We start from the raw sequence: 27877 nt of genomic DNA, 5'->3' as shown, positions 1-27877 counted from the left end.
TTAATACAACCAGAAAGGCAATCCTTTTCTGCTATAAGGGCTAAAATAATCTGATGTAATTATATTTACTGTTTACATTTTGTTGTGTTTTTCTAGTGAATTCTCTTCAGAGAACTACTTTAAAATGTTATACTATCAACAATACAATTACAGAGTCTGAACTGTTATAAATCTGAACTGCTTTAAGCTGAAAAACACAGAGAACCTATTCTTTCCTTGGAAACTACAAACCTTTTCACTGCGGGCATGAATGAGGCTGGATTTCACATTTATAAGAGAAAAACTTTAAGCTCTAAGAAGAAACAGATGTTTTCATAAAAACTCTTCTAATTTATTTTTAAATAACTCTTTGCTTTGTGTTCTATTATAACTTGAAAATCATTATCCTCCTACAAAAAAGAAAAATGCCTACTTCTGTTTTATTCTATAACCAAGTAATTGTATGTCTGTCTGTCAAACTCTTAATGCCTTAACATGAAAGCTAAGTTCTGATGCAGCCATCTGGACTTTCAAAACAAACACAATCAATGTCTTAAAAATGTGCTCAAAGTGGACATCTCGGCACAAGCTTTTGAGGTAACAGCCGAGAAGCAAGGTCCTCATCAGGGAAAGAGCAGCCTGGGGGCATTGGGGAAAGTGAAGGGGCATTTTTGGTTGTTGTACTAAAGGAGGCGGGTGCTACAGGCTGGCATTTTGTGTCTGAGGACAAAAAGGTTAAATGTCCAAGAAAGCACAAATGAGTCCTGCACAATGAAGCACTGTCCCCCCAAAATACGCCAGTAGCGTGTAAGTTGAGAAAAGTAGTTTGGACCAAATCAATTTCAGGGTGTTTGACCAAGGCATTGAGTGTTACACCAAAAATCCTGGTTTATTACTAGTCTTTATTTGTCTTTGTTTAGGTGTGCAGATTTTTTGTCTAATTTTCTACAATACACATGTACAATTCTCTTATTTTTTAAGACACCGAACATGTACATTCTCTTACATGGGGGAGGGGAGGACACTAAGAAGAGATGCTAACATTTTTCTAAATATCTGTGGCTTTCCTTCCCCATCTGACAGGTAAGAAAAACATGAGAGCAATTACCTTCTTTGACTAAGTTGTCGGTGAAGAGACTGGTGAGGATGGTGGGAGGAAGGGTGCCGTTGCCTAGGAGGATCCCCGACAGCATTGCCAACTTTGTCTGCTCTGTTTCGGTAAAGGCTTTAAGGAAGAGGAGAAGCTGTGGGTCAAACAAAAGAAACCATGTCCATAAAGCAAAGGACTAACAGGCACAGAATGCACATCCATGGTACACAACCAGCAGGTCCTGTGCAAAGCATAGTCCTCATGCATTGGAAACACATGGGGATGTTTGGTTACCAGTTGGATACTAGAAAGAGTGACTTTAGCAGGTATAGTTCCTTTCTTCCAAGTTCACTTACATATAACGACAGATAACATTCACGGGAAGGAAGAGAACATTTGGAGAACAGTGTGAATAGTTACATAAATAATTTACACATTTGACTTTTTGTACATTACATAATGAGAGTAATGTTTTCTGAAATACATTACTGTCACATTTCCCCCCCACTTCTTTGGGTCGCCCACCCTCCCCCCCCTCATCTACCTACTTTCTTTGGGTTTATTAAAGCAAAACAAATACATGAAAACTAGGAAAGAGTCAATAAGCTTTGACATCCTGCATATACTTTTTCTGAGTTCACAGCATATATACTCTTCAGTAGAAGACTGTTGAGTGAGAAAGGGGTTTTCAAAGTTCTTGCTATTACAAATAACAAGATTCACACTTCGTATTTCTTGGGTCCTGCAGGTGTACCACCAGCCCTGGTGATGAGCTAATGCCGTAAAGAAAAGTTCCTGACCGGTGAGAGGCTTCTGATGTGAGGTGGAAAGAGCAATTTGGAGAGGTAATTAAAAAAGTAACAATCCCAGAAAGGCTGCAGGAAAGCCAAGACCCTCCTCATTATGAACTGCAAGAGTACTGAGTCTGTGGACCGCTCTCCCCTTGCTCCTGACCCCCCCTCCGCTGACAGCGTTGACTGTGTCCCCGGGCTATTTCCTTAGTTACATCAGTCCTTAGGCATGCGACTCAGCTCCCCAGGGCTCAATATCACTATCCAGCCCTGCTGACTTGTTCATTACTTGGCTCCAAAGAAAAGTCACTGGCACCAATATAAGCTTAAGTGCCAATGAAGTTCCATTAGTTCTGTGTGGTGGGTATGGCAATATTAATTTACTATCCCTAACAGTTAAAGGATTATTACATTACAAAAAGGTTATGTGACTCTCCAAATATTTATATTGTGAATAAGTGGCAGAAATGGAATCAAACCAATACATTTCACCTCAATTTATGCCTGTTCAAGTGTTGATGAATTAAAATGAAGTCACCTTCTAAGTTCACAAGAAAACAGGAGTGAGGGATGAGAGCACGAATGGTTAAAGCTCCAGGGAGCACCGGAAATGGGCAGGATAAACACTGACAAAATCACAGACACTTTAGATCCATCTTGAGTAGGATTCAAGTGAATAATGTAAAATGGCTTCCAAAATAAAAATGTTAACACTACTTGTTTAAAGACATTAAAATACCTATATTCATTAAAAATATTCCATTACAACAAAATGGTGCAAAAGTTAGATCATTCTTTTAAAATTAATATTCACATTGCTCAATTCTATTAATCAACATTAGATTCATATGCTGCATATATTGCAGTAGCATTTTTATTAAAAAATAGAATACTGTGAAATATAAATCATTCTTGAAAGCATATTCATTACATGAATGAAATAATTAAGGAAGTTTTCACGGCTGAAATGAGCTAAGGTAAGTAAAAACATGAGTGATATTATTAGACAAAGCAGTAAGATGTTTAATTTATCTGAATGCTTTACATCATTTTTTCATCACATTCATTTCTTTACTTAATCAAGCACTCATTTTTCTAAGCATCTAGCAATATAATGGATCACATGCCTTTCCATTTAAATTTTTCATATTAAAAAAGTAATACTGCCAGTAGAATAAAATCTAACAAAGAATAACATAAAAATGTAAAAAACCTCTTCTCTATTCATACTCCTTTAGAATTCACATTAACTCTGAATGTCTGCATATTACAAATAACTATATGTATAATACAGGTTGCTTTTACTGAACTGTACATTGATAATAACTAAAACTAGTAGAGTGGACTAGCTACTCTTCTGAACAGTTTATGTGTATTAATATCTACAACAGCCTTGATCTTTACTTTACAGAAAGGGAAACAGGCACAAAAAATTAAGTGATTTGCCAAGGTTAAACTAGTTGCAATGGTTGCTCTGCACCTTGCTATTTCATTTATCAATCTATCATGTACATTTTCTCCAATCAATTCATGTGGCTATGCCTCATTCTTTGAAATACTGCATAGTATGCCCCTGTATAGAGTTACCATAATTTAATCAGATGCCCACCAATGCACATTTAGGTAATTCCTCAATACTGTGATGAACACCTTTAAGCATATAGTTTCAGGTATCCTTGCTGAAGGACTCATAAATAGAAAGTTGGGTCATTGAGAATGTTAATTTAAAAAAAAAGGATTTTACAGCCCAAATGTTTAAGTAAATAGCAAAATAGATGTTATGGTTCCTTTATAATTTAGGCAGATGTCTAAAACTGGAAACAATGGCAAAGAAACATACAAATTTGTAACAAGTTAATATGGTGACTGCTACATATAAACACAGAGGAACTACAAATTGGAAGAGGGAACATGCTGCAATTACTGAAAAAGAGGACTTTTTAATAAGGTGCTACTATTATTTCACTACTCACTGGAGGCCAGTCACTATGTTAAGTACTTTATATGTTACTAGAGCAGTGATGGTGAACCTATGACACACGTGTCAGAGGTGACACGCGAACTCATTTTTTTGGTTGATTTTTCTTTGCTAAATGGCATTTAAATATATAAAATAAATATCAAAAATAAAAGTCTTTGTTTTACTATGGTTGCAAATATCAAAAAATTTCTATATGTGACACGGCACCAGAGTTAAGTTAGGGTTTTTCAAAGTGCTGACACGCCAAGCTCAAAAGGTTCGCCATCACTGTACTAGAGGCCTGCTGGGAGCCGGTCCATCCTTGCTGTTTCAAGGGACCTGGCATATATGGCATACTGTTCTTAATATGTTTGCTCACCTTCTTGGCACTGTGTGTTTTAACCAAGGTCACCTCTCCAAGAAAGGTTGTTTCCCCAGGTAGGGATTTTTCCCTGAAGTTAGGGAGAGGATGAAACTCCTTAACTAAGTGCCAGGCGGGTAATTAATCACTTTAACTACGAACAATCATGCTTAAGCTACATAATCTTTACTCCCTGGAATGAAGATAAGAAACGCCCTAACCTTTGGAATAGAGATTGATAGGATTGGAATCAACTGGTATAAATACAGATGTAATAACACAGAACTTAGAAGACAGAACCTACACAGAACCTAGAGACAGAAGAACTTCGCTGGAGAGAACATGGCAAAAGATCCTGGACTGAACCTGACTACAGAAATTGGCAAGAGAACCTGACTAGAACCTGGTGACTGAACCTGGCTGGAGAACCTGGACAGAACCTGGCTGGAGAACCTAGCGAGGGAACATGGCTACAGAACCTGGCTGGAGAACCTGGAGAACCTAGCAAGAGAACATGGACACAGAACCTGGCTGGAGATCCTAAGCAGAACCTCTCTGGAGATCCAGACCAGAACTTGGCTGGAGATCCTGGCTAGGCTGCTGATCAACTGAACACTGTCTCCGTGTCCTTCCTTCTTCGCCGACTCCGTCTACGCCTTTGGGGACCCCTGGACCTGCTGGGGTTGGACCCCAGCAGAGGCCCAGTACATGGATTCGTGCACCGGTGGGGTCCCTCAGCCTGGCCTGCAGGGATCAGGCCAAAACCGGCAGTCTGACATCCCCCGAGGGGTCCCGGAGTGTGAGAGGGCGCTCTGCAAAGTTGCTGTCACTTGGCAGCTCCTGCGTCGAGTGTCTTCCCCCTGGTGGTCAGTGCACGTCATAGCTACTGGACGGTTGGCAGGTCGCTTGGGCTTTTATATATATAGATATCATTTATTCCCACAATTACCATAAGGTTTGCACTCTTGTTACAGCTATTTTGCAGATGAGAAAAATCACTGAGATTTACTCCTATACATTATCTCCAAAATGTGTTTTATCCCTTTTGCTAAAGCGTATTTTTTAAATTTAAGAAATTTACTGAGTATTAGCTACTGTGCAGTGCTATTTCATATACTTCAACTAATTATATCACTTTATCTTGATTCCTCCCTGGATATATTTCTTTTTCTTGCATATTTCTGTTTTTTATTTTAAGCTCTGTAAGGCCAGAGATCATATTCTATAAAACTTCCTATTGAACAAAGCATGCTTATATTAAATATGCATGAAAAATCTAGGCTAATCATGTATTTCTTCCTATAGGTATTAGCTAATGATTTGTTATAGCCATTCATTCATTCAACAAACATTTAATAAAAAAACTTAAACAAATAAGACATTACATTTGAATTTTTACCTTTTTCATTGCATCCTCAAAAGCCTTTTCCAAATACTTATATCTCCTGATGAGTTTATTGAAGACCTAAACATAAAAGAGAACCATTCAATATTTTGCAAACAATTTTAAAAGGCAATAGGAGGAGGTGTAGAAACTCACTCAAACCACAACATAGATCTACAATAAAAAATGTGTATTTAAACATACTCATGCTGTGATATGAGAACTATAAGCATTTCAAAGGAGTTATACTGGCCTAGGGGGAAAAACAGCATCAAAATGTACATGTTAAATAAAATAAATTCATTGAAGAACATAACAGGTGAGCAACCAAAAATAACTTTGATGAAAAAGAAAATAAATTTTAAAACGGTGAGATGCAGAGATTGAAATAACTGAAATGTGCAGTCCATGTGGGATTAACATGTCACCTGCCATCCCTTTAGTACAAATTAAGCTATAAAAACAAATAAAAGTATTTCCTTGAAATTCCGTAAGTCATAGGCAATAGAGTACAATCTGAAGACTGTGTTTAAAAATATCCTGTAGGAATTTGTTATGAAATCCAGTATTTGAACAAATTGGGAAATATAAATACAACTATTTTTAAGTAAAATATCAACCCTGAATGAAGGGGGTTACATATATCATCACATAGATGGTAGGTATGCTGGCAAGGAGATCAGAGATCAGGGGAGCTTATACTCTATGTAGACACAAACATGTTTTTAGCAGATGAGCAAAATTGTTTTTACTTAATGGCAAAAAAGGATTACTGACCACCACAATCCAGTTAGAACTCTCTGACAGGGTATGTAACTGTGTCAGTGGAATTCTAGACTGTTTTTTAAGTGGAGTGATGCTTGTTATTGGACTGAATGTTTGTGTTCTCCTCAAACTCATATGTTGAAGTTCTAACTCTTAGTTGTGACTGCATTTGGACATAGGGACTTTAGGAGGTGGTTAAATGAAGTCCTAAGGGCTTGGCCCTAATCTGATAGGACTTATAAGAGCCAGAAAGAACACCTCCCTAGAAAGCAAATCAGCTAGCACCTTGAACTTCCCAGCCTTCCAAACTGAGCAATAAAATTCTGTTCTTTAAGTCACCCAATCTTATAGAGCTATAACAGCTCAATAAAACTATACAATGCTCTATTTAAGTAGGGTTTTATAAATACTACTAAAGGCCCAGTGCACGAATTCGTGCACGGGTGGGGTCCAGCCGGCTTGTCCTGGGCCGGCCAGGAGGAGGGGCTGCAGGTGGTTGGCCAGCGGCCCTGCCCCTGATTGAACTCCCGGTCAAGGAGACAATTTGCATATTAGCTTTTTATTATATAGGATTTTGATAACTGTGAAAATGATTCCTGCATCTAATTCCTTTCTCTTATATCCACATAATATATTTTCATCTAAAACTTCCAGTGTTTATTCCATAATAATACAGTCAAGACAGGGTCCAAGAGTAAATATTACAGTGCTGCCCTTTATGGGGAAAGAATAATGGCCCAGGCATGGGATTGAGGAGTATGATTTTTCTTTCAGGCCTTCTTATCTTTCTTTCCCAGTGAAACTCAATTAGCAAATAATACACCTTGTGACTTGCATGAATTTAATTCTAACAAAAGTTCTGTGAGGAAGATAAGGTGGGCATTAACGTGATATTAGGCAGATCCAGGAACTGCTATTAAGTATGAGAGCAGGAACAGAATTCAGAAATTCTGGTCCTTAGTGAACTATACTTATTTGATAAACCAAAGGCTGAGTGGGAAATATAAAAGTCCAGTTTTTGAATTGAATACATTTGCTTCAGTACACACCTGCTCAGGGCTCTGTAGGCAATTTACACACAGAGGAGAAACAAAGATTTTTTTAATCTCACTTAAGGATATTTTACTTTTTCCATTGATTTTTTTAGAAAGAGTGAAAGGAAGGGAGGGGGGGCGGACAGAGAGATAAACATTGATGCAAGAGAGACATTTCAATTGGTTGCCTCCTGTTCGCACCCCGACATGGACCAGGGATCGAGTCTGCAACCCAGTTATGTGCCATTGATGGGGAATCAAACCCACAACCCTTTGGTCCAAGGGCTGACGCTCTAACCACTTAACAAAACTGGCCAGGGCCCACTCAATCCTTAAAACTATTTTTAAGTTGTCTGTTACATATTTCTTATATATAAAAAGGAAACAAATACCTTTGCTAAAATGCCATGAGATTGGAATGATTTTTTGAAGTTAAAATTCTTAGTGGCCACATATCTCATAGTAGTTGGCTTTCACATTTTAAAAACCAAAGTAAAGACAGTTTCTAGCATCTGAAATCCAGTCACTTAGTTGTCAGTAAGTCCTATGGCCTTTTTCATGAACATACTGAAATGTGTATAACAAGACTTGGGTGATCTTGGACTCAACCACAACATATAGTTGGAAATAAAAAGTGACTTTTAAGAAGGGTCCAAGATAGAATCAGAATAGGAACACACCAATTCTCAGGGGCTAATCATGCTGTCTTCAGCTTTAGACGATAATGTTGTTTCTTACATTTTTGCCACTTCCTGACCCTCACTAGGGCCTAAAGACTTAACTTTTTCACCAATCTAATGAATGCAGAAGGATATTTCATAATTTCAATGAATTTGTCTTCATCTGTTTTTTGGGGGAATTGTATTTCCTCTTCTTTGAAATGTCTAGGTGTCTTTTCCTAATAGGCTGCTTATCTTTTTCTTACTGACTTGCAGTTCCTTATTTAATCTGGATATGAATCCTTAATAGGTTTTATGTATCACAAATATCTTCTTACTCTTCCTTTTCTAACAGGTACATGATAGTCTCTTAATATGAATTACCAAACTTTACTTAATTATACTCTATTGGTCCACTATTACACTGTTTTTAATCCCTTGAGATTTTTATAAGCAACACTATGATAATTAACACTGTATGCATACTAGAAGTGGAATTCCTGGGTCAAAAAAATATATAGTTTTCGTTTTGAAAGATACTACCAAATTGCTCTCCTTAAACGTTGGTCTAATTTATACTCTCACTAGAAAATATATGACTATTCAATTCCCCACTTCCCTTACAGGTGAGAGGTATAAATCTCGACCTTCTTAATATTTTGATGCCCATTACAAGAACTGAGTATCTCTCAATGTTATAAGCTATAAACTATTCCTATTTAAAAAGTGGCCTGTAGAAACCCTGAACCTAATATTTCCCTGAATCCTGTTCAAATGTTTCCCTTCTAACAAAACATGATAGGCTCTACCTGAGCATGGTTTCGGATGGTTTCATGATCTTCTTTTGCTGAAAACACACAGTGGTTGGTCATCTTGGTCTTGTCACCATCATCTATGCGTGTCCCTCCAGGGGCTAAAAAAGAGAAAGGTAATGGGCAGAACAGATCAACCCTGCACCTCGAGGGAAACAATAAAAGTAGATGTCAACTCTAAGAGTAACATAACATTTCATAGAGTGATGGGCATACAGAGCAATACAAATGTTCTTATCTATTTGTTTATGTTCCTCTAATACAGCGGTTCTCAACCTGTGGGTTGCGACCCCTTTGGGGGTCAAACGACCCTTTCACAGGGGTCGCCTAAGACCATCGGAAAACACATATATAATTACATATTGTTTTTGTGATTAATCACTATGCTTTAATTATGTTCAATTTGTAACACTGAAAATACATCCTGCATATCAGATATTTACACTACGATTCATAACAGTAGCAAAATTACAGTTATGAAGTAGCAACGAAAATAATTTTATGGTTGGGGGTCACCACAACATGAGGAACTGTATTAAAGGGTCGCAGCATTAGGGAGGTTGAGAACCACTGCTCTAATACAATGCAAATTGGTTGCTCCATTTTAAACTCCCACCACTTATGAGATTGTTGTTCTACATTCTTGCCTTCACTAGATTCTATCACTATAAGTATGGTCTTTCCCAACTATATCCTTAATCATGGCAGCTAAGCAATAATATTTATTCACTGAACTTAATTGTTCTCAATGCAATTCCTGATGTTTCCCATACCAGGACACTGTCCACTTTTCACTCTTGATAATATTTTGTCGGACTCTAGTTCACCAACACAGGCATTGACCACACCTGGCTTTTATAGTATAGGTCTTGTGGGTTTCCACTGGAGTAGGTAATAAAACTGTTCCCTCCTCCACTAATCCAGTTTTCCATGCAGGTTGGGCCGTGCACACTCTGACTCCTTGCCATTTGTATTTGGTCACTCTGTAGCTACATTGGCAAGGCACGAGTGTGCTTTATTCCCTCTCCTCTTCTTTTTCCCATGGCTGATATGGTGTCATAAAATAAATGGACTAGAACAAAAGAATGCCATTTTTCTACGACTCAACTTTCCACAGTGCACGTCTCCTCCTGCAAGTTTTAATGGTGGCCATTAAAACATGGGTTGATTAGAAGAACAGAAGGGGAACAGCAGGTATTTCTGTTTCCTGATTCTACTTCACTTTAATTAGAGTAGAATGTTTGAGTAAGCCAAGTTAGATTACTATCTTTTATACACTCAACAAATATTTATAGATTACATACTTCTACCGCCACTTTGTTTAAGTGTATAAATGCCTTGATTTAATTTGTGATTTCAAATCTTTGGATGAAAAGGTCTACACATAGCCAAAGCCAACTTTTTCTTAACCTCAGCATACAGTTTTATAAGTAAATTAGTTTTTAGAAAAGTCAGCTCCTTCAAGAGTCTATTTTCATTCAAATAATTATGCATAAGATTTAATTAGCTCTCTGTAATGAATTCAACCACCTGGACCAACATTTTATTAAGATGATAATCTCCTAACAATCCTGCACTAATAATTCCAACCTGGTGGAAGTTACATAACAGAAATGCCTGATTTTGAAACTACAGTCTTTTTTTTTAAAGTGGCAATTTTTTAAAATTGCATTCTTTTACAAAACATTTGTTACACATTAATATTGCAACATTAAATATTATTTTCCCTGATATTGGGACCAAGTATTAATTGCTATTTCTAAAGATTTTGGTAAGCTTGCTGTTTTTCTCAAAGTAGAAGTAAAACCAGTGAACTATTTCTTATATCTATTCTTCAAAGGGTAGAATTGAAATACCAAGGAAATGTTGCTCTAAGAACAATGGGAGAAGGTAAATATTTTTGTGGGTGGGAAGAAAATTCTCACATAGTTGATAAGTAAACAAAGTGTTTATATAAAAAGAATGCACCTGACTGGCTTCAGTCATTACATCATAGGTCTGGCGTCAGTAGACATCCAGGGGTGTATGGCCTGTGCTCGTAGTTGTACCAAACATTGTGCTCTACCCTCTTCTCGGATGTATGGATGAGGCATGAAGGAGTGAACCCTGGCCTGCAGATGTAAATTTGCTGATTATCATTATACACATGGTAAATGAAGCATTGAGATGATCAATGCAAAGCATACAGATAATTTAATACATATGTGGGGAGAGTAAGTACAGAAACCCAGGAGTCATGTAAGAAGTGACATCCAGATGTTGGAGAAAGTCTAAATGGTTCATGTAAGGGAAAAACATAAAACATTTCAAGCACAACAAAGGGTCAACGATGCTGCCAGGAGGCGCAGAGACCGGAAAAGGGTCCATATCATTGACTAATGAAGTCATGTGTCACTTTGGCAAGAATCAAATTTTGCTGAAGATTATTTTTGCATGGAATTTACCAGTGTATCAATAAAAGTATATCACAATGAATGAAACACACACAAAAAAAATAATCATATCAGAAAATATTCAGCTTCATAATTAATTTAAAACTCTTAAATGAAAGTATGTATCACTTACCCGACAAAAATCCAAAAACCTGACAAAATTGAGAGTACCTAACATTGCTAAAGGTGTAGGTAAATAGGAACACAGGATTTTTTTCATTTATTGATTTGTTGTTCCACCTATTTATGCATTCATTGGTTGATTCTTGTATGTGCCCTGACGAGGGATTGAAACTGCAACCTTGGCACATCAAGACAATGCTCCAACCAACTGAGCTGCCTGGCCAGGGCTAGGAACATATGATTTTTGATAAAACGTTGACATTCCTTTTTTGGGCTAATTTTCTCTCTCTCAGAGAGTTTGATAGACATAGACAGACATAGATATTTCCATCCATCAATTCATTAATCCCTTGCTAAGTACATAAAGATGTGACCAAATAAAAGCACAAATATGTGTAAACAGATACTGATTACATTGTTGTTTATAATAATGAAAATCAGAAAGGAGTTGAATATTCTTAAAAATCAGTAGGGTTTTAATTCTCTTTAGAATCATCCAAAATAACACTCATGGACATAAAAGGCAGTAACATATTGCAGAGTAAATCCAAAATAACATATACTGTATCATATTTGTATACTAATCCATTCTCAAAAGTTTGTGTATTTAGGTAGAGAAGGGAATTAAGCAAAATATTAAAAATTGTCACCTCTGGGTTTGAACACTACCTATAGTAGCTTTTATGTGTGGACTTGAATTACCTACAGTGATGATGTGAGATAATTTATAAACAATAACAACAAAATTAATTTGTTATACAGTGAAAACCATCAGTACAAATCAAAAAGGGGCCTGTAGTAAATGGGGCAAATACTGTAATAAATACATGAGCTCAGAGGGAGAAATTAAAGGGTGAGTCTACTTCAGAATGGAGAAATGTATATACTTGTCTTACAGTAGGCTGGCTTAAGCACTGCTTCTCAATGAAAGGCACTACAGTGGGTAGGGCAGCGCAATTTCTCATTGTATTGACTGTCCTTTGTATGGTAAAGTAGGAAGCATACATGACCTCCACTCCTAAGTCTACAGAGCAACCAAATCACTTCCACACATCTGCAAATGTTCCTATGGCAGTTGAAAATCGCTGGCCTAGGGAATTTGACCACTCCAGTGATTTATGGCTACTACAGAAACCTATGATCAAAACTAGGTTCTTACTAAGAATAACTATGAAAGAAACAAAGGGTGGTTATGATACCTAATAAACATTTAGATAAAGACACTATGTCACTAAAATAGTCTTCTGCAGCCTTCTTCCCTGACGCCTCTGCTCTATTAGGTAAGTTTTTATTTTCCTTTTCTACTTATCTTTAATACTTTCAAAATCTCTCTTTAATCCTTTTAGCTATAAACTCAGTTATAAAGATGTTTTAAAAACTAGATTTAAACTATATTTCTTCGATATTTTATTTATGGATGAAATGGCATTTAGAGAAACACTAGCAATTATTTTTGAAATTTGTTGACAGTTACATTTTATTGCACCCCCTTCCCCCCAAAAAAAGTGGGCTCAAAAGAAAAGTTGGCATGGTAATGGGGGTTAAATAAACATACTGGAAGGATCTAGATGACATATACAAAGTTCTAATATATTGCAGAAATTATTCTTCCTATGTTAAATGCTCCAGAAACATTTAAGGATTAGGAACACATGGGAAAGTTGGCTTCTACCTAAAGCCATTTTTAATGTCAACAAAAAAGCCTCAATTCTATGCCTTTTTAAATTACTAATCATTTCACAGCCACATTAATACTATTCCAAATTGTAATCTAGATAAAAATTGGTGAGACTCCCACAAATGTAAACTTAAAAAAATTCTATCTTGTAAAAAAATATTTCAATAGAATTAAAAGTAGATACACTACAAGAAGATGCTATAATGCAAGGCTTACCAAGCATACTGCCAGCTACCAGGATATCGAAGAGTGTGTCTGCATAGCGACGATAATCTAGTCTTGAGCCTGTAGAGTCCAGAAACTTGGCTACAGCTTCAAGGTCATCACCAGCTTCATTAAGCCCCTGGACAAGTGTATCCCTGAAGACTGTGGGTTCGAATTTCTCTTTTTCATCTCAAATAAAAAAAAAAAGTCATAAAATTATTCCTTTATTTACATATTACATTCCCAAATGCAACCATACTATGTTTGATATTGTATTTAAAAATTCAAGTGCAATTAAGTTTTTCTACTAGATGTCTACGTTCTAAAACCCCTTGTTCAAACACTTATTCAAGCAATTTATTTCTGTTTAAAAAGGGCACAAAAATTTGTAACTCTAATACATAAAACAATGATGATTGATCATTTGTTTCATTCATAGAATGGGCCAATGTAATTCACTAACCCTAACTATCTGAGAAAAAATAGAGTATAACATTCAAAACTTAAAATTTTGTTTTATCTGAGACAGTAAAAGAAAAAAAAGATCCAGGGAAAAGCACCTAAAAATAAAGAAGACTATATATAAAAAACAAAATAAAGAAAATAAAGAAGAATGCTGGGAGAGCGTTTTTCAATAGCATAATGTAAAATTCCTTCAATATAATGATGTTAGAATTCCTAGTGGTTTGTATTAAGAGATTTACTGGTTTCATAAGGGGTTAACACCACAGCCTCAGAACCAGAGAAGAACGGCATTCCCAGTACCAGTCAGCTTCAAGCGGTGTAAGATATCATAGTCAGATGTAAATGAACTTGAATAATATTCCTCATGAACAAGAAATAAAGGTCCTTTTGATGCTATAAGCAAAACATTATGCCACGAAGAACATGCAAATATTGACTACAGAAAAAAATATAATTTTTTAAACGGGAAGGGGAGAATGGGAACTCTAGAGGCAGATTATGAGGTGCTAGAGTAGTGGGTGGATTACTAACTGACTCTGAGTAGGTGGAATTCATGGGCAAGGAAAGAAAACAGCATCCCTTACTCAGGGTCCAGCTAAAGGGTAATTTTCCTCTCCTCACAGAGAAAAGGTCTCTTTTCCTGAAATATGAGAAATGAGCAGTAAAGATCACAAGAAATAAAGAAGCCCAAAGACCACGGGCTGTTTATGAAGTCTTATGACCAGCTTCCAAAATCAATTGAGGCCATCCCTACAATGACACCCAACCTGCTAGGATGTTGACGCAGGTGGCAGAATAGACTTTGACGATCAAAAATTATAAATTCAAGGCATTGGAAAATATAAGTTGGTTAATAAGGTAAAACCCAGACGATGCTACGAATTCATGCTGAGGACTTTGTTTTGAATCTAAGAGACAACTGAAAAGCTTTTTGTAAGAGCTTTCATCCTCCAGTTATATTTTCCAAAAGATCTGCCAAGGAAGAGGAGAAGCAAGAGGAGGAAGATAGCATACCATGGCCAGAGATTCTCAACAGCAAGTAATTAGGTCAAAATGATCACTTACAGCTTGGGAATCTTGAAAAGTCATGAGGCATGATGGGATTAATAATTCTTTTGTAGACTGAAAAACAAATTCCCACCTGCTAAGATAAGTGTCCATACAGAGGAATACAAACTTCTTGTACAGGAGCATGGCAAGAACATGGATGGAAGTTTGAGGAAATAAGACATTTTACCAAAAGGTTCTTTTCCATCTGAGATAACAGTATATTACATATTTAATTTGAGGACAGGCTAACAAATCCTAACAAAAATATGCCATTGCTTCCCTGAGTTTCCATTTGGCAGGTCAAATCTCCCTCCAAGTGGGAACATATAATTAGGGCCTCAAATTTATACTATGTCGGTGAATCACAAGTGAGACACGGAGGAGTTAATCAGAATAACTCTTAAGCTGACATGGAGAAATGAGCCTATTTCTGACACTCAAATATGCCTGTAAGTTATCTAGATGCATTGTTTTCTCGGGGAATTATGGTAATTGGTTAATATAGCATTTTTTTAACCTGTTGATAATCTACACTAATAAAAGAGAAAAATGGTAATTGGCGTACGGCAATACCGTTTTCATTGGCTAATCAGGGCTATATGCAAATTAACTGCCAACTAAGATTGGCAGTTAACTGCCAACAAGATGGCGGCTAATTTGCATATGTAGGCACAATGCAGGGAGGCGAAAGGGAAAGCAGGAAGAAGACCCCTGCCACTGATAGTGATGGGAAACCCAGGGGGGAGCTAAGAGCTGGGGGGCAGGGCAAAGGCGGCCCTGGGGCCGCCTTTGCCCTGCCCCCCAGCCATGATCGGAGAATCAGGCGCCTTTGCCGCCCTGGCCAGTGATAGCAGGAAGTAGGGGTGGACCCAGCGATGGGAGCTGGGCACGGTCGAAGCTGGCAGTCCCAGGAGCTAGGGGTCCCTTGCCTGGGCCTAAAGCGAAGCCCACGATCGCGGTCCCCCCGCTGCCACTGCCGGTCCCCGCTTCCCGGGCCAGACGCCTAGGCCAGAGGTGTTAGGCCTGGGCAGGGGCGGAGCCTGCAACCACGGGGAGCTGGGGGTCCCCTGCCCAGGCCTGACACCTCTGCCGGAGGCCTCAGGCCTGGTCAAGGGGCCGATCCGGTGATTGGTGATCGGAGGGTGATGAGGGTCAACTCCTCTGGCTGAGGCATCAGGCCTGGGTGGGGGGCGGAGCCGGGGATTGGGGGGATATGATGGTCCCCTTGCCCAGGCCTGAAGCCTGGGTCAGAGGCGTCAGGCTTGGGTGGGGGGTGGAGCAAGCGATCAGAGGGAGATGGGGGTCCCCTGCCCAGGCATGATTCCTGGGCCAGAGGCCTCAGGCCTGGGCGGGGGCCAGAGCCAGTGATCGGGGGGAGATGGGGGTCCCCTGTCCAAGCCTGACACCTCTGGCGGAGGCGTCAGGCCTGGGCAAGGGGCCGATCAGGCGATCGGAGGGTGATGGGGGTCAACGCCTGAGGGCTCCCAGTATGTGAGAGGGGGCAGGCTGGGCTGAGGGACACTCCCCCCCCACACACACACCCAGCGCACGAATTTCGTGCACTGGGCCCCTAGTTAAGTGATAAACAACATAACCTACATTCCTCTCTGTGGTAAGTGAATATTGTCATGAATTTTCTAATCATACACACACATATATATTTGCACATTTAAAGCTTTACTTGATTAGTTGCTCCCACTACTTATTGTAAAGCTGAGTAATGTAAAACCATTAGCACAGGTGTAAAGGCTCAGGGAGAAACCTCAGATTGTGGTCACTCTGGATGCCTGCAATTGGGTCATTTATTTTGTCTCCTATTTTCATTCATTTTAATCCAATTTCTCTACAAAATTTTCAGGGAGGTCATTTCAGTCATTGAATATTTCATTTAGCTAAGCATAACAGTGGTTCAGAGGAGAAATTTTCATCTTTTTAGATTCCCACAAACCACAATGGAAAACATAACTTCTTTGGAGAAAATTAGTTATGCATATTTCATAAAGGAAAAGACAGTCTGAAAGGAGCTCTATATGATGCGTCCTGCCATAATGTTGAATTTTGATGTTCAGTAATAAGAAATACAGTTTTTTGGTACCAACTTGTACAGAGAAGAGCATTAGCTTTGCCAGGAACTAATTTCAAATGGAAGACAGATTTTCAGAAGACAGCCTATCAAAATGACCTTGAAACAGCCTCAGTAGATTTTTCCTCAGCTTAACAAAACTGCCAACCATTTATCTGAAGTCGGCCCCGTCATAATAGCAAAAGAAAAGCCAGAGCACTATAAATCGTCAGGAGGCAATTTACTATTACAAAGAATATAAAATGAGGTTGACTCTATTTTTCTCCTGTCAGCAGTCTGGCACGAAATGGCTCAAGTGCTGCTTAAATCCCCGGCAGACTTGAGCCTATAAATCCAGATCAACTGAGCAATGATATACAATAGACTGCGGGGCTCTGAGTGCTCCAGCTGCAATAAGGCTCAGGCACGATCTCGCCCACCGAATGAATCAGAGGCAAACCAGCTCAGAATTAGAGGACCTTTCCGGTTTCAAAGACTGCAAGACCAGCTTGCTTGTGGAATCATGTCTGCTGTTGTGCAACACATTCTTGGGCCGGCTCTTGGCTTTGGTGCTGTTACCGTGTGTGAATCAGCGTCACTAATAAAGCTGCTAGAGCTGGAGATCCAGTCTGAGATTAACACGGTTCCTCTGTGGGCAGGACGTGGCAAACCTTTCTGCACCTCACAGTAGGGCATATATTAAATATTATCACATTACCAGGCCCAACAACACCTTAACTGTAATTAGGTTTCTGGACTATATTGTTCCTTAATTATGAAGCCCTTTTGAAATCAACTATGATGATTTTTATAGTCCCATCCGCCCAAGACTACTTTAAACAATAAGACAACGAATGCATGTTGGTTGTAGTGCCTTGTACCAGTTTCCAAATTTTAATGGGGAAATCACTTTGTTAGAGGACTCAGTAGAGGGCGGTGGCTCAGGCTATGCTTTTACTTAGACAGTTTATGGGGATGAGCCAGTGATTAAAAAACAAACACACAAACAACAACAAAACACATTGAAAGAAGAAGAGTGCAAACAGAAATACTGTACAAAATAACCATTTGGTTACTTTAAACATTTTTAAATTTTTTTTTTAAAATATATTTTATTGATTTTTTACAGAAAGGAAGGGAGAGAGAGAGTTAGAAACATTGATGAGAGAGAAACATTGATCAGCTGCCTCCTACACATCTCCTACTGGGGATGTGCCCGCAACCAAGGTACATGCCCTTGACCGGAATCGAACCTGGGACCTTTCAGTCCGAAGGCTGACGCTCTATCCACTGAGCCAAACCGGTTTCGGCAACATTTTTAAATTTTCATTGTTTAGTGGGAGCGTGAAGCTTTCCAGGGGGCAGCATTTACAGTTAAATTCAGCCTTAGAGCAACCTAGTGACTCTTGGAAACACTTCTCATCCAATTGACCAATAGTACTGAGACTTCTTTACTTTCTAAATGACTACATTTATCCTAACCCAGACACAGCACTGCAAGGGGACATCAGCAGCAGGTGCTGCCTCAACACCTCAACGGAACACGCCAAAGGCATACATTCTGGGTAATCAATTCAACAGTGTAGCACCTGATAACCACTAAACGGCATGATGCTTCATAATCAGGAAGATATTCAGCCATCATTTATCTTTGTACATGATACTTCCTTAAATATTGTCAGTCACTTTCCTCAGGGTTAGTCAACACAATAATTTCATTTGTTTTGTATTTTAAAAAGTTTCTCTATCAAGTATTAGCTCAATTATTCTTAAATCCAAGAGGATCTCTACATAAATATGCAAAACTGATTAAATATAAACACTTAAAAGATCCTTGAAAATATCCCGAGTTTTAAAGATATTTAGGGCAGTAAGTTTAATTTGACTTCCTAAATTCTGAAAAGGTAAAAACTCTTTCCCTAACTTACTTTTCTTTTAGTTGTAGCATCCTTGCTATTTATACTTTTTAAAAAATAACAAAGAAAGCAAAAAACAAATACAAATGAGGATGTCAAAACACTAAAGTTAATTATCTTCACTTGAGGGTGAGGCAACCTGACCAGATATAATTATCCTCATTTTATAGATAACAACACAAAGCTCAGCCAAGTTAGATGACTTGTCCAAAATCAAACAGCTAAATGACTGGCAATTCTAAGGCTGGATCTCAGACCTTCAGATTCTCCATCCAGAGTTCAAAAGACAGGAATTAGTGAGGTTAGCTGGAAACAAGGATATAATTCTAAATCTTCTCTACTTTGATATTTTGATTGGAACTTTAAGCACACCTACACATATACATACCCCCCCCCCCCACACACACACACAAACACACAACACAACCTACCCCTTTTCCGAGTTTTGAACCGCTGGCCTGTTAGCACTGGCTTCTGATGCTTATTCATAAAATTTCTGAAAACAAAGAAAATAAAGATTATGTAATTCAATTAAGCAGTTCAAATAAAAATGGTCCTATTAAGCATAATGGGACTAATAAGCATATGTTTAATCTCATTTGTTTTGTATTTTAAAACGTTTCTCTAAGAAGTATTAGCTCAATTATTCTTAAATATACTTATAAAAAATTGAATATACTTTTAAAAAATGAGATAATTTTAACTACTGAATTAGCAAAAGTTTTAAAGTTTAATAATATCTAGTGTTGACAAAACACATAAGGGAAACAACCTCAGGCATAAACTTTGGCATAAGGGAGAAACTCCATGCAATACTACTGGGCAGCATTTGTTGAATACCTATAAATATTTACATGTGCACAACCTGTGTTCAGCAATTTCTGTACTAGGAATTTATACCCACACAAATATGTAAATATATTTTGTGAGTGTGTGTATAGAAAGAATTCAGTTGAGCATTGTTGGATGCATAAAGAAATGGGAACTTAATGCTCATGAGGCTGGTTAAACAAGTTATAATAAGCCATCAAATGATCAAATGGAATTTCATGAAGCTTTACAAATGAAGGAATTAGCCCTGGTACATTTCGATTATGTTTCCTACATCTACATCTCTTCCCATCACTCACTGTGCTCCAGCCACACTGCCCTTTCTCCTCCAATGTGCCAGCGTGGTCACCTCTCTTCTGGGAAGGATGCTATCCCGGTCATTCCCTTGGTTTTCTCTCTACACCCAATCAAATGCGTCCTGTGCAGTGAGGCTTCCTTCTCTCCATGGCGCTAAGCAGGCCCTGCCATTTTATCATGTCTGTTTGCCTCTGGTCTATTTCTTCCTTGAGGATGTAACCTCCATGCAGGTAGGGACTTCATAGGTTTACTCTATAGTGTGTCTGTAGCACCTAAAATAATTCTGAGTAAAGAGTAAGATTTACTAAATAATGTCCCATAAGCTGTGACACTGACATTGTCAAATGAGCTGTGCCAAGGCATTGCTGATGGAAAAAAACAAGTGGAATAAAAGTGTAAAACAGAATTTTTTGGTTAAAATGGTGATATATATATTCTACTTTTCTATGCAAGCAAAACATCAAAAAGATACCAAAAACTGCTAAAAGTCTTGTATTTGTTTACCTCACAGGGCAGAGATTTGGGTATTCTATATTATCTTATTGGATTTAATACACAACTAAAAAATATATTAAATTAGCTTTGAAAAAAGCAAAAAAATAATGTTTGCTGGCATGAATATTACAATCTGAAAATGTCTAGATCACCTAAATTATAAGAACTAACAATTAAGATATCAAGCAAATTATTTAATTATCTTTCAAAGTGTTCAACAATTATGACTTGAAAATGTCCAGATTTTCTCCAATACTTACACCATTATAAACAATCAAGAAAATTTGTACTATTCAAGTAAATTATTTTTTTTAATTAAATCTTTATTGTTCAGATTATTACATTAGTTCCTCTTTTTCCCCACCATAACTCCCCTCCACCCAGTTCCCACCCCACCCTCCGCCCTCACTCCCCACCCACTGTCCTCATCCATAGGTGCACGATTTTTGTCCAGTCTCTTCCCTCACCCCCCCCCCACCCCTTTCCCCCACCAAGAATAGTCAGTCCATTCCCTTTCTATGCCCCTGACTCTATTACAATCACCAGTTCATACTGTTCATCAGATTATTTATTCCCTTGATTTTTAGATTCACTTGTTGATAGTTGTGTTATTTGTTGTTCATAGTTTGTATCTTTACCTTTTTCTTCTTCTTCCTCTTCTTAAAGGATACCTTTCAGCATTTTATATAATACTGGTTTGGTGGTGATGAACTCCTTTAGCTTTTCCTTATCTGTGAAGCTCTTTATCTGACCTTCACTTCTGAATGATAGCTTTGTTGGATAAAGTAGTCTTGGTTGTAGGTTCTTGGTATTCATCACTTTGAATATTTCTTGCCACTCCCTTCTGGCCTGCAAAGTTTCTGTTGAGAAATCAGCTGACAGTCGTATGGGTATTCCCTTGTAGTTAACTGAGTTTCTTTCTCTTGCTGCTTTTAGGATTCTCTCTTTGTCTTTTGCTCTTGGCATTTTAATTATGATGTCTCTTGGTGTGGTCCTCTTTGGATTCCTTTTGTTTGGGGTTCTCTGCGCTTCCTGGACTTGGAAGTCTTTTTCTTTCACCAGGTAGGGGAAGTTTTCTGTCATTATTTCTTCAAATAGGTTTTCAATATCTTGCTCTCTCTCATCTTCAGGCACCCCTATAATTCGGATGTTGGTACGCTTGAAGCTGTCCCAGAGGCTCCTTACACTATCTTCGTATTTTTGGGTTCTTTTTTCATTTTGCTTTTCCGGTTGGGTGTTTTTTGCTTCTTCGTATTTCAAATCTTTGACTTGATTCTTGCGACCCTCTGGTCTGCTGTTGGGAGTCTGTATAATATTCTTTATTTCAGTCAGTGTATGCTTAATTTCTAGTTGGTTCTTTATCACAACATTGAGGGTCTTATTAGATTTTTTGATGATCTCACTACATTTATCGGCGGTCTCACCAGTCTTCTTGAAGATCTCACTACATTTATCGGCGGTCTCACCAGTCTTTTCGAGGGCCTTATTAAGTTTATCTGTGGCTTCTAGACAGTTCTTTAAAGACCTTAAAAGTGTGGTTTTGAACTCTATATCCAACAGTTTGCTTTCCTCCAATTCTTTCGTTTGTGTCCTATTTCTTTGTCTCAGCATTTTTTATGCTTCGCTGTGTTGATAGAGTGCCTTTCTGTGCTGAGTGTCCCAATTACCTGAGGTAGACACTCTTGGTGCACCCCCTTGTGGGCTTTGTGCAGAGTCCTGTTGTAGTGAAGCCTTGATTGTTGCAGTTATCACTGTGAGGAATTGACTTCCAGGCCAATTGGCTGTGAGAATCAGCTGTGTCTGCAGTGGGAGAACTTCTGTGCTGGAGACACCCCTCTGGGGCTAGACTTGCTTCAATGGGGCTTTGGTGCTCACTGAGTCTGCCCCCTGAGTGTGTCTTTTATGGTTCCATGGAGCTGCAAACTAGATGGTCCCACTCTGACCTCTGGGCTTCCTGGCTCCTGGATCTCTAGGGAGGTGCTAATCTAGCCTTTGCCTGAGGCTATCCAGCAAAAGTCTCCCTGCAGGGCTTGGGCAGGGTGGGTCCCACAGGATCAACAGGGTGGGGTTAGCAATTATGGCTGCTCTCAGTCTTGCCCTCAGAGGCTCTGCTTCTCAGTGTCCCAGTAATCGCTGCAAGCCCCATGGAGAGAAAGCTCCCCTAGGGTTCTGAGCAATGCCAGACAGTCCAGCTTCTCCCGTATGAGTCTGGGTCCCTAGAGACTCACCCGGAACTGGAGCTCAGAGCCTGAGACTCCCTCCCGATTGAAACAGACAACCGCGCCCTCAGCCACCAGCCCGCTCCGCATGCACTCCACACCTTAGTATTTTACTTCAGCATTGCACCTCCTCTGAGTCTCGGTATGCTTTCTCTTTCCTCCTAGTTGTAGAGCTTCCACTCAGCCAGCCTTCCTGTGGTTCTGGATGATGTCCGTTCCTGTCTTTTAGTTGTATTTTTGAAGTGGTTGTTCGATGCAGTAAACTCCGGTGTTTACCTATGCCACCATCTTGGTTTCCCCTCAAGTAAATTATTTATGTCTCAAAGTTTTAAAAAAATTCTTAAGCATGGAAAAATTATTATTCAATTTATTGCAAAAACTTCCTTCAAACCCACTAAAGAAGAGAAACTTCTATTTTCACATAGAAAGCAATCTGTTTATCATTGAAAACTTTAATCATAACTTAAAAAAATGAAACTAATTTAAAATAAGGTAACAAACCAAAACAATAATATGGCTTAAATAAAGATGACTTTTATCAATTCTATAAAGTGAACTTAATCCACCTTGCTTTGCAAAATAAAGGTGACTAAGGCAGAAGCCATGCCCTCAAAAAAGCAGACTCTGGAGATAAAATCTCAACATTTACAATGCAATGAGATAGGTGGGAAAACAGTAGTATAGTCCCAGAATAAGGGCCGAAAAAGTGACTGATTGCTATATGTGGATGCGGCAGCCGCTACGCTTTAAATAGTTATAAATGTAATTGATGAAATCTCATTTCATTTGATAGATGTTGGAAATGGAGCTTCTAATGCATTATTTATACTCACTGCTAAACTCTTTCATTCAGAAATTTCCCTCTTGGCATTTTCAATGGATTTACTCTGGATCAGCAAGCATCAAGGAACAGGTAATACATATAAACACATGCGTGTACACAGACGTGTACATGTATTCTCCTTGTATCCACACCTCCCCTTAAACAACACATTTTTATATAAAATGTTTTCTTGTGTTAGTAAACAAAAATACCTGTTACAGAGCTGGGTTCTCACACCAGAGATGCAAAAACAAAAATAGGAAAAATAAAGAACAACTAGCCTGAAACTCCTCGAGTAGGTAAACCTGCAAGGAAGGAGTTACACTTTGCCAAGGATGTTTATATTTTGGAATAAAAAATATTTTAAAAGTTGTATTTTAGGACCCAGAATATAAACAACTGGGATCCCCCAATTAACTCTACCTTTGTACTTAAACACAAACCTTTGTTTCTTCATAGCCTAATTATATGGCATTGCACCCTCAATATATTTTATGTGGAAAATAACACAATAAATTGTAAACATAAAAAAGATGGGAAGATTTTGATGTACACACCAAAAGTTAAAACAAACAAACACAGAGACTGACCTACTGGTATTGAAAGACTAAATGAAGATATTCTGTTCACCAGAAGTCTCTATCGTTTAGCTGTTACTATTTGGAGCAGAGGCTTGCTTTCCCTCTAAATTTAGCTCTCTCTGCCACATTATAATCTGCTCTAGTGAAGGTCAGCCTTTATAAGGCACTCACCGAAGCCCTGGCCACAGAAGCAAGGGCACTTGACTAAGAAACTGCTAGCTTTAACCTGGGAAAGTAACAAAGAGAGAGCCGCAAAGCCAGTTCTATCAGGCCAATGTCAAAAACTTACTTCCATTAGATTGCATTATAATTTACAACTTAAAATCAACTAACTAAAAATACATTTTAAAAAACCAGCATTTAACAGAATCTTCAAAAATAAATTTGTCTGGGGTATAACTTATACATCATGATTTGGCCTCCATTAAAAAAACCATCAGCCGAAGACACACAGACAAAGTAAGCTCATGTCCCATCAAAATGGAAAAACTCCATGGTATAAAACATTATTTAAAAAAATTATATGTAAAATGCTAAAACCAAATTTAAGTATTTTACTTGTTATCTAACAGACTAAATTCCTTAGCTATTCCACAAGATAAAAGACCATACAAATACTAAATGAGCCAATCAATCAAAAATTGGAAAGTAGTTACTTTATTAATGAAATAAACATTTTTGAATAAATTCCTATTTAAGTCCAAATTGAAAGACTTAATTGAAAGGTGTTTAGGTCTAACAGATAAACGTCCCCCTATTTCACTCTGAATTTTCTAACTGTCTTCATTCCTTTGTAGACTCCATCACATACTCCCAGCCAGGCTGTGGCCCAGGAGTGACAGTGGGCCAGCAGCACAGACGGGCCTCATGGCAACTGTGGACTAATTCTGCCCAATGTGCAGCCCACCCTGAGAAGATTGCCTGTTTGCATGTTGTCTTGCCTGATAGTCTTTAATTCTCTCATTTTTGGAAAGAATCTGATCTCCCAGAGGGACATGCATTCTAGTTGCCCCTACAAAGGTACAACTGTTCTTAGCTAGTAATTCAGAGGTTTGGCCTGATAACTCTATTCTCAATGTTCTTCTGACCCCGCTCATCTTTGAATTTTGATAACCTGGCTCAGATAACCTGTTACACTACTAACATATGCTCATACATAACAACTACGTTACACAAACAACCTCAACCTTATGAACAGGTATACTCTACAGGGGGGGTCACAATCTTCTTCTACAAAGGGCTAGAAAGAAAATATTTCAGGCTCTGTGAGTCATATGGTCTCTATTCCAACTACTCAATTCTGTTGTTACAGACTAAAAACAACCATAGACAACATGGAGACATTTGGCTGTATTTCAAGAAAATTTTATTTACAAAGCAAGTGTGTGTGTATGTGTGTGTGTGTGTGTGTGGGGGGGGGGGTTAGAGTGAGTCCTAGGTCATGGTTTGCCAACCCCATTCTAGAGCCACTGTAACTAGCAGAACTGTCTGAGATGGTGGAAATGTTCTGATGCAGTCTCCTTGTAGCTACTAGACATGTGGCTATGGAGCTCTTGAAATGTGACTTGGGGTGACTGAAAAACTGAATGTCTCATTTTACTTCATTTTTGTTCGGTAAAATTAAAATGGAAATTGCCTATGTGGCTAGTGGCTATCATGTTAGGCAACCCAGTTCTGAAATATTCCTTATTGCCCAAAACTCATAAATTTGATTTAAAAAAAAAGATAAAAATATATCCAAAAGTAGGAATTTTTAATTAATATTTTTCAAATAAAGTAGCCCTGAGGAGCATTTTGCCCCAATTTCAAAACCACATGGCTATAGCAGCAAAAGAAAAGAAGGACCAAACTTCAAAGTGAAACTCGGTGTGGAGTCAGTATTGCTGGACACAATGTGCAGACAGCCCCCAACAATGAAGGGTTATCTATTCCAAAATTTCAACAGTTCCAAAACTATTGAAAACCCTGCACTAAAGAGGAAACAATGTTGAGCAAAACCAAAGATGGTGCTTGCTCTCAAGAGTTAAAAACTGCATGCACTGCTCTGAACATACCAGAGTAGTAAGCAGGCAGATATTTCCTTGAATGACTTGTTTCTGTTTGCCAAACACTGACGTCAATGTTAAAGAACACAAATTTATCACTGAGGAGCTTGTCACAGCTAAAATCAAAAGTATATTTAGAATACAAAAAAGTACTTCCCACAGTCTTCGATACTGATTTACGTACTTCCATGTGATTTTAGAGACTCTGGTATTTAGGTGGAGCGTGGAAGAGGCAACAATCTGGGATTTAAAGAGGGGGGTAGAAAAAGAGGAAACTGAACACCAGCCTGTTTATTTTAAAAGTCATATGTTCCAATGCATCACTTTAGGAAAACAAGAAACCTTTTTTGAAGAGGGAAATGTCCTTGAAATTTATTAATCATATTATAGTCTTAAGCTTATAAAAAACAAGATAGTCTCTCTATATTATTTTATTTTAATTGGCTCATTTAAACTATAAGTACTGTTTGCAAAAAAAACGAACAACACAAACAAAAAAACTAACACAGTACGAAAGAATATGAAGTAAAAAATAAAGTCCACCTCCCAACCTTTCACTCCTAATCTCATGTTCATGGAGTGAGTCCTACTCCATGGAAGTAATAATATGTTTAACACTTTAACACTGTCTTACGTTTCCTTTAAGAACATGGTTTTTGCATAAATGACAACAGGTACGCGAGTATATGTACAGAAAATGAGCTGAATACTCATATCAGCCACCCACTATGTACTAACCACGTGCTATCAAGCAGTCCATAAATTCATCAATAGACACTCTACTATAAATACTCTAGTAGGGGATGTTGATAATGGGGAAAGTTATATTTACATGGGGCCAGAGGATATATGGGAAATCTCTGTATCTTCCTCTTAATTTTGCTGTGAACCTAAAACAGTACTAAAACATAATCTTTACGAAAGTCAGTTTATTAAGGCTAATTTTGTGTCAGACACAAAACTGATGGGGGTGTCCATGACTACTCGTTCAAATAGGAAATTAGGAGATAAATTATTAAGTTAAGGATGATGGAAGTGTGTCCCTCTCTTCTTAGCATTTTAGTCAAGCAGGAGAGGAAAACAGAACATTCGGGGGGGGGGGGGGGGGATATAAGACCCTAGTCTGTAGCTGGTGAGATGATTTGCTTTGGAGCAACTATAAAACATGGCAATGGGCCTTCCGGATGCTCAAAGGTGGTGGTAGGCAGGCGTCCAAACATCTCCTCACTTACCAGTCCTCTGAACCAAGCCTCTATTCCCATCTTCCCAGGAGGGGACCTGCTGAAGCCTGTCTAAGTTTTATTTGAAGGGTTGTACACACCAAAAAGTTACTTACACAAGCCTCTCTCACAAGGAGGAGAACGTGAATTTGATAGAAATACGACACCCCAGCCTAGGACTCAATGGCACCCAGCACACTGCTAGTAGGGGGCTGTACTCCCTGACACAATTTTATAGGAGTGGACAGCACAAACTTACATTAAAAGAGAAAAAAACACAAAACAAACAAACAAAAAAACCCAAACAGCAAAGCACTACCAACTCTCTCATGTATACTTTTGGAAATAAATTCAAACATATAGAGAATTTGTCATTTGTATTCATTTACCAAGCCTACATCTGATACTAGCCAACAGGGATGCAGCAGGGACCAATCAGACAAGGTGCATGGTGCTCACTTTCTAGCAGGTAGAGGTTTGATCCAAGGACTGCACACAAAATCTGGCAGCGAGTTAACAAGCATCAGTAATCTCCAGCATGTTAAAGTACATCACATGATGTCTTGAGGGGCAGTTGTTTATGTTTTCCATGACTGGAAAC

General features: G+C 38.4%; 1 protein-coding gene across 5 annotated transcripts in view; it reads right to left on the bottom strand.

The window, feature by feature from the left end:
* Positions 1-27877, bottom strand: part of BZW2 (basic leucine zipper and W2 domains 2) — a gene marked incomplete at its 3' end in the record, with an annotated part of 55271 nt that overhangs the window by 17026 nt on the left and 10368 nt on the right. For 3 of the 5 annotated variants that reach the window (XM_081101935.1, XM_081101938.1, XM_081101936.1), the window contains exons 2-6: positions 19197-19261; positions 13285-13461; positions 8833-8936; positions 5581-5646; positions 1088-1223 (exon numbers count right to left, since the gene is read on the bottom strand). In XM_081101935.1, coding sequence (XP_080958061.1) covers positions 1088-1223; positions 5581-5646; positions 8833-8936; positions 13285-13461; positions 19197-19261 — 548 coding nt within the window. Of the gene's footprint in view, positions 1-1087; positions 1224-5580; positions 5647-8832; positions 8937-13284; positions 13462-19196; positions 19262-19895; positions 20341-27877 lie in introns of those variants that run through there. The other 2 variants (XM_081101939.1, XM_081101937.1) reach the window with 2 other exon arrangements.

This window comes from Myotis nattereri (genome assembly GCF_964212035.1).
Source record: "Myotis nattereri genome assembly, chromosome: 11".
NCBI classification, from domain to species: Eukaryota; Metazoa; Chordata; class Mammalia; order Chiroptera; family Vespertilionidae; genus Myotis; species Myotis nattereri.
Note: the sequence above shows the minus strand (reverse complement) of the source record. Positions and strands in the feature narration are given on the sequence as shown.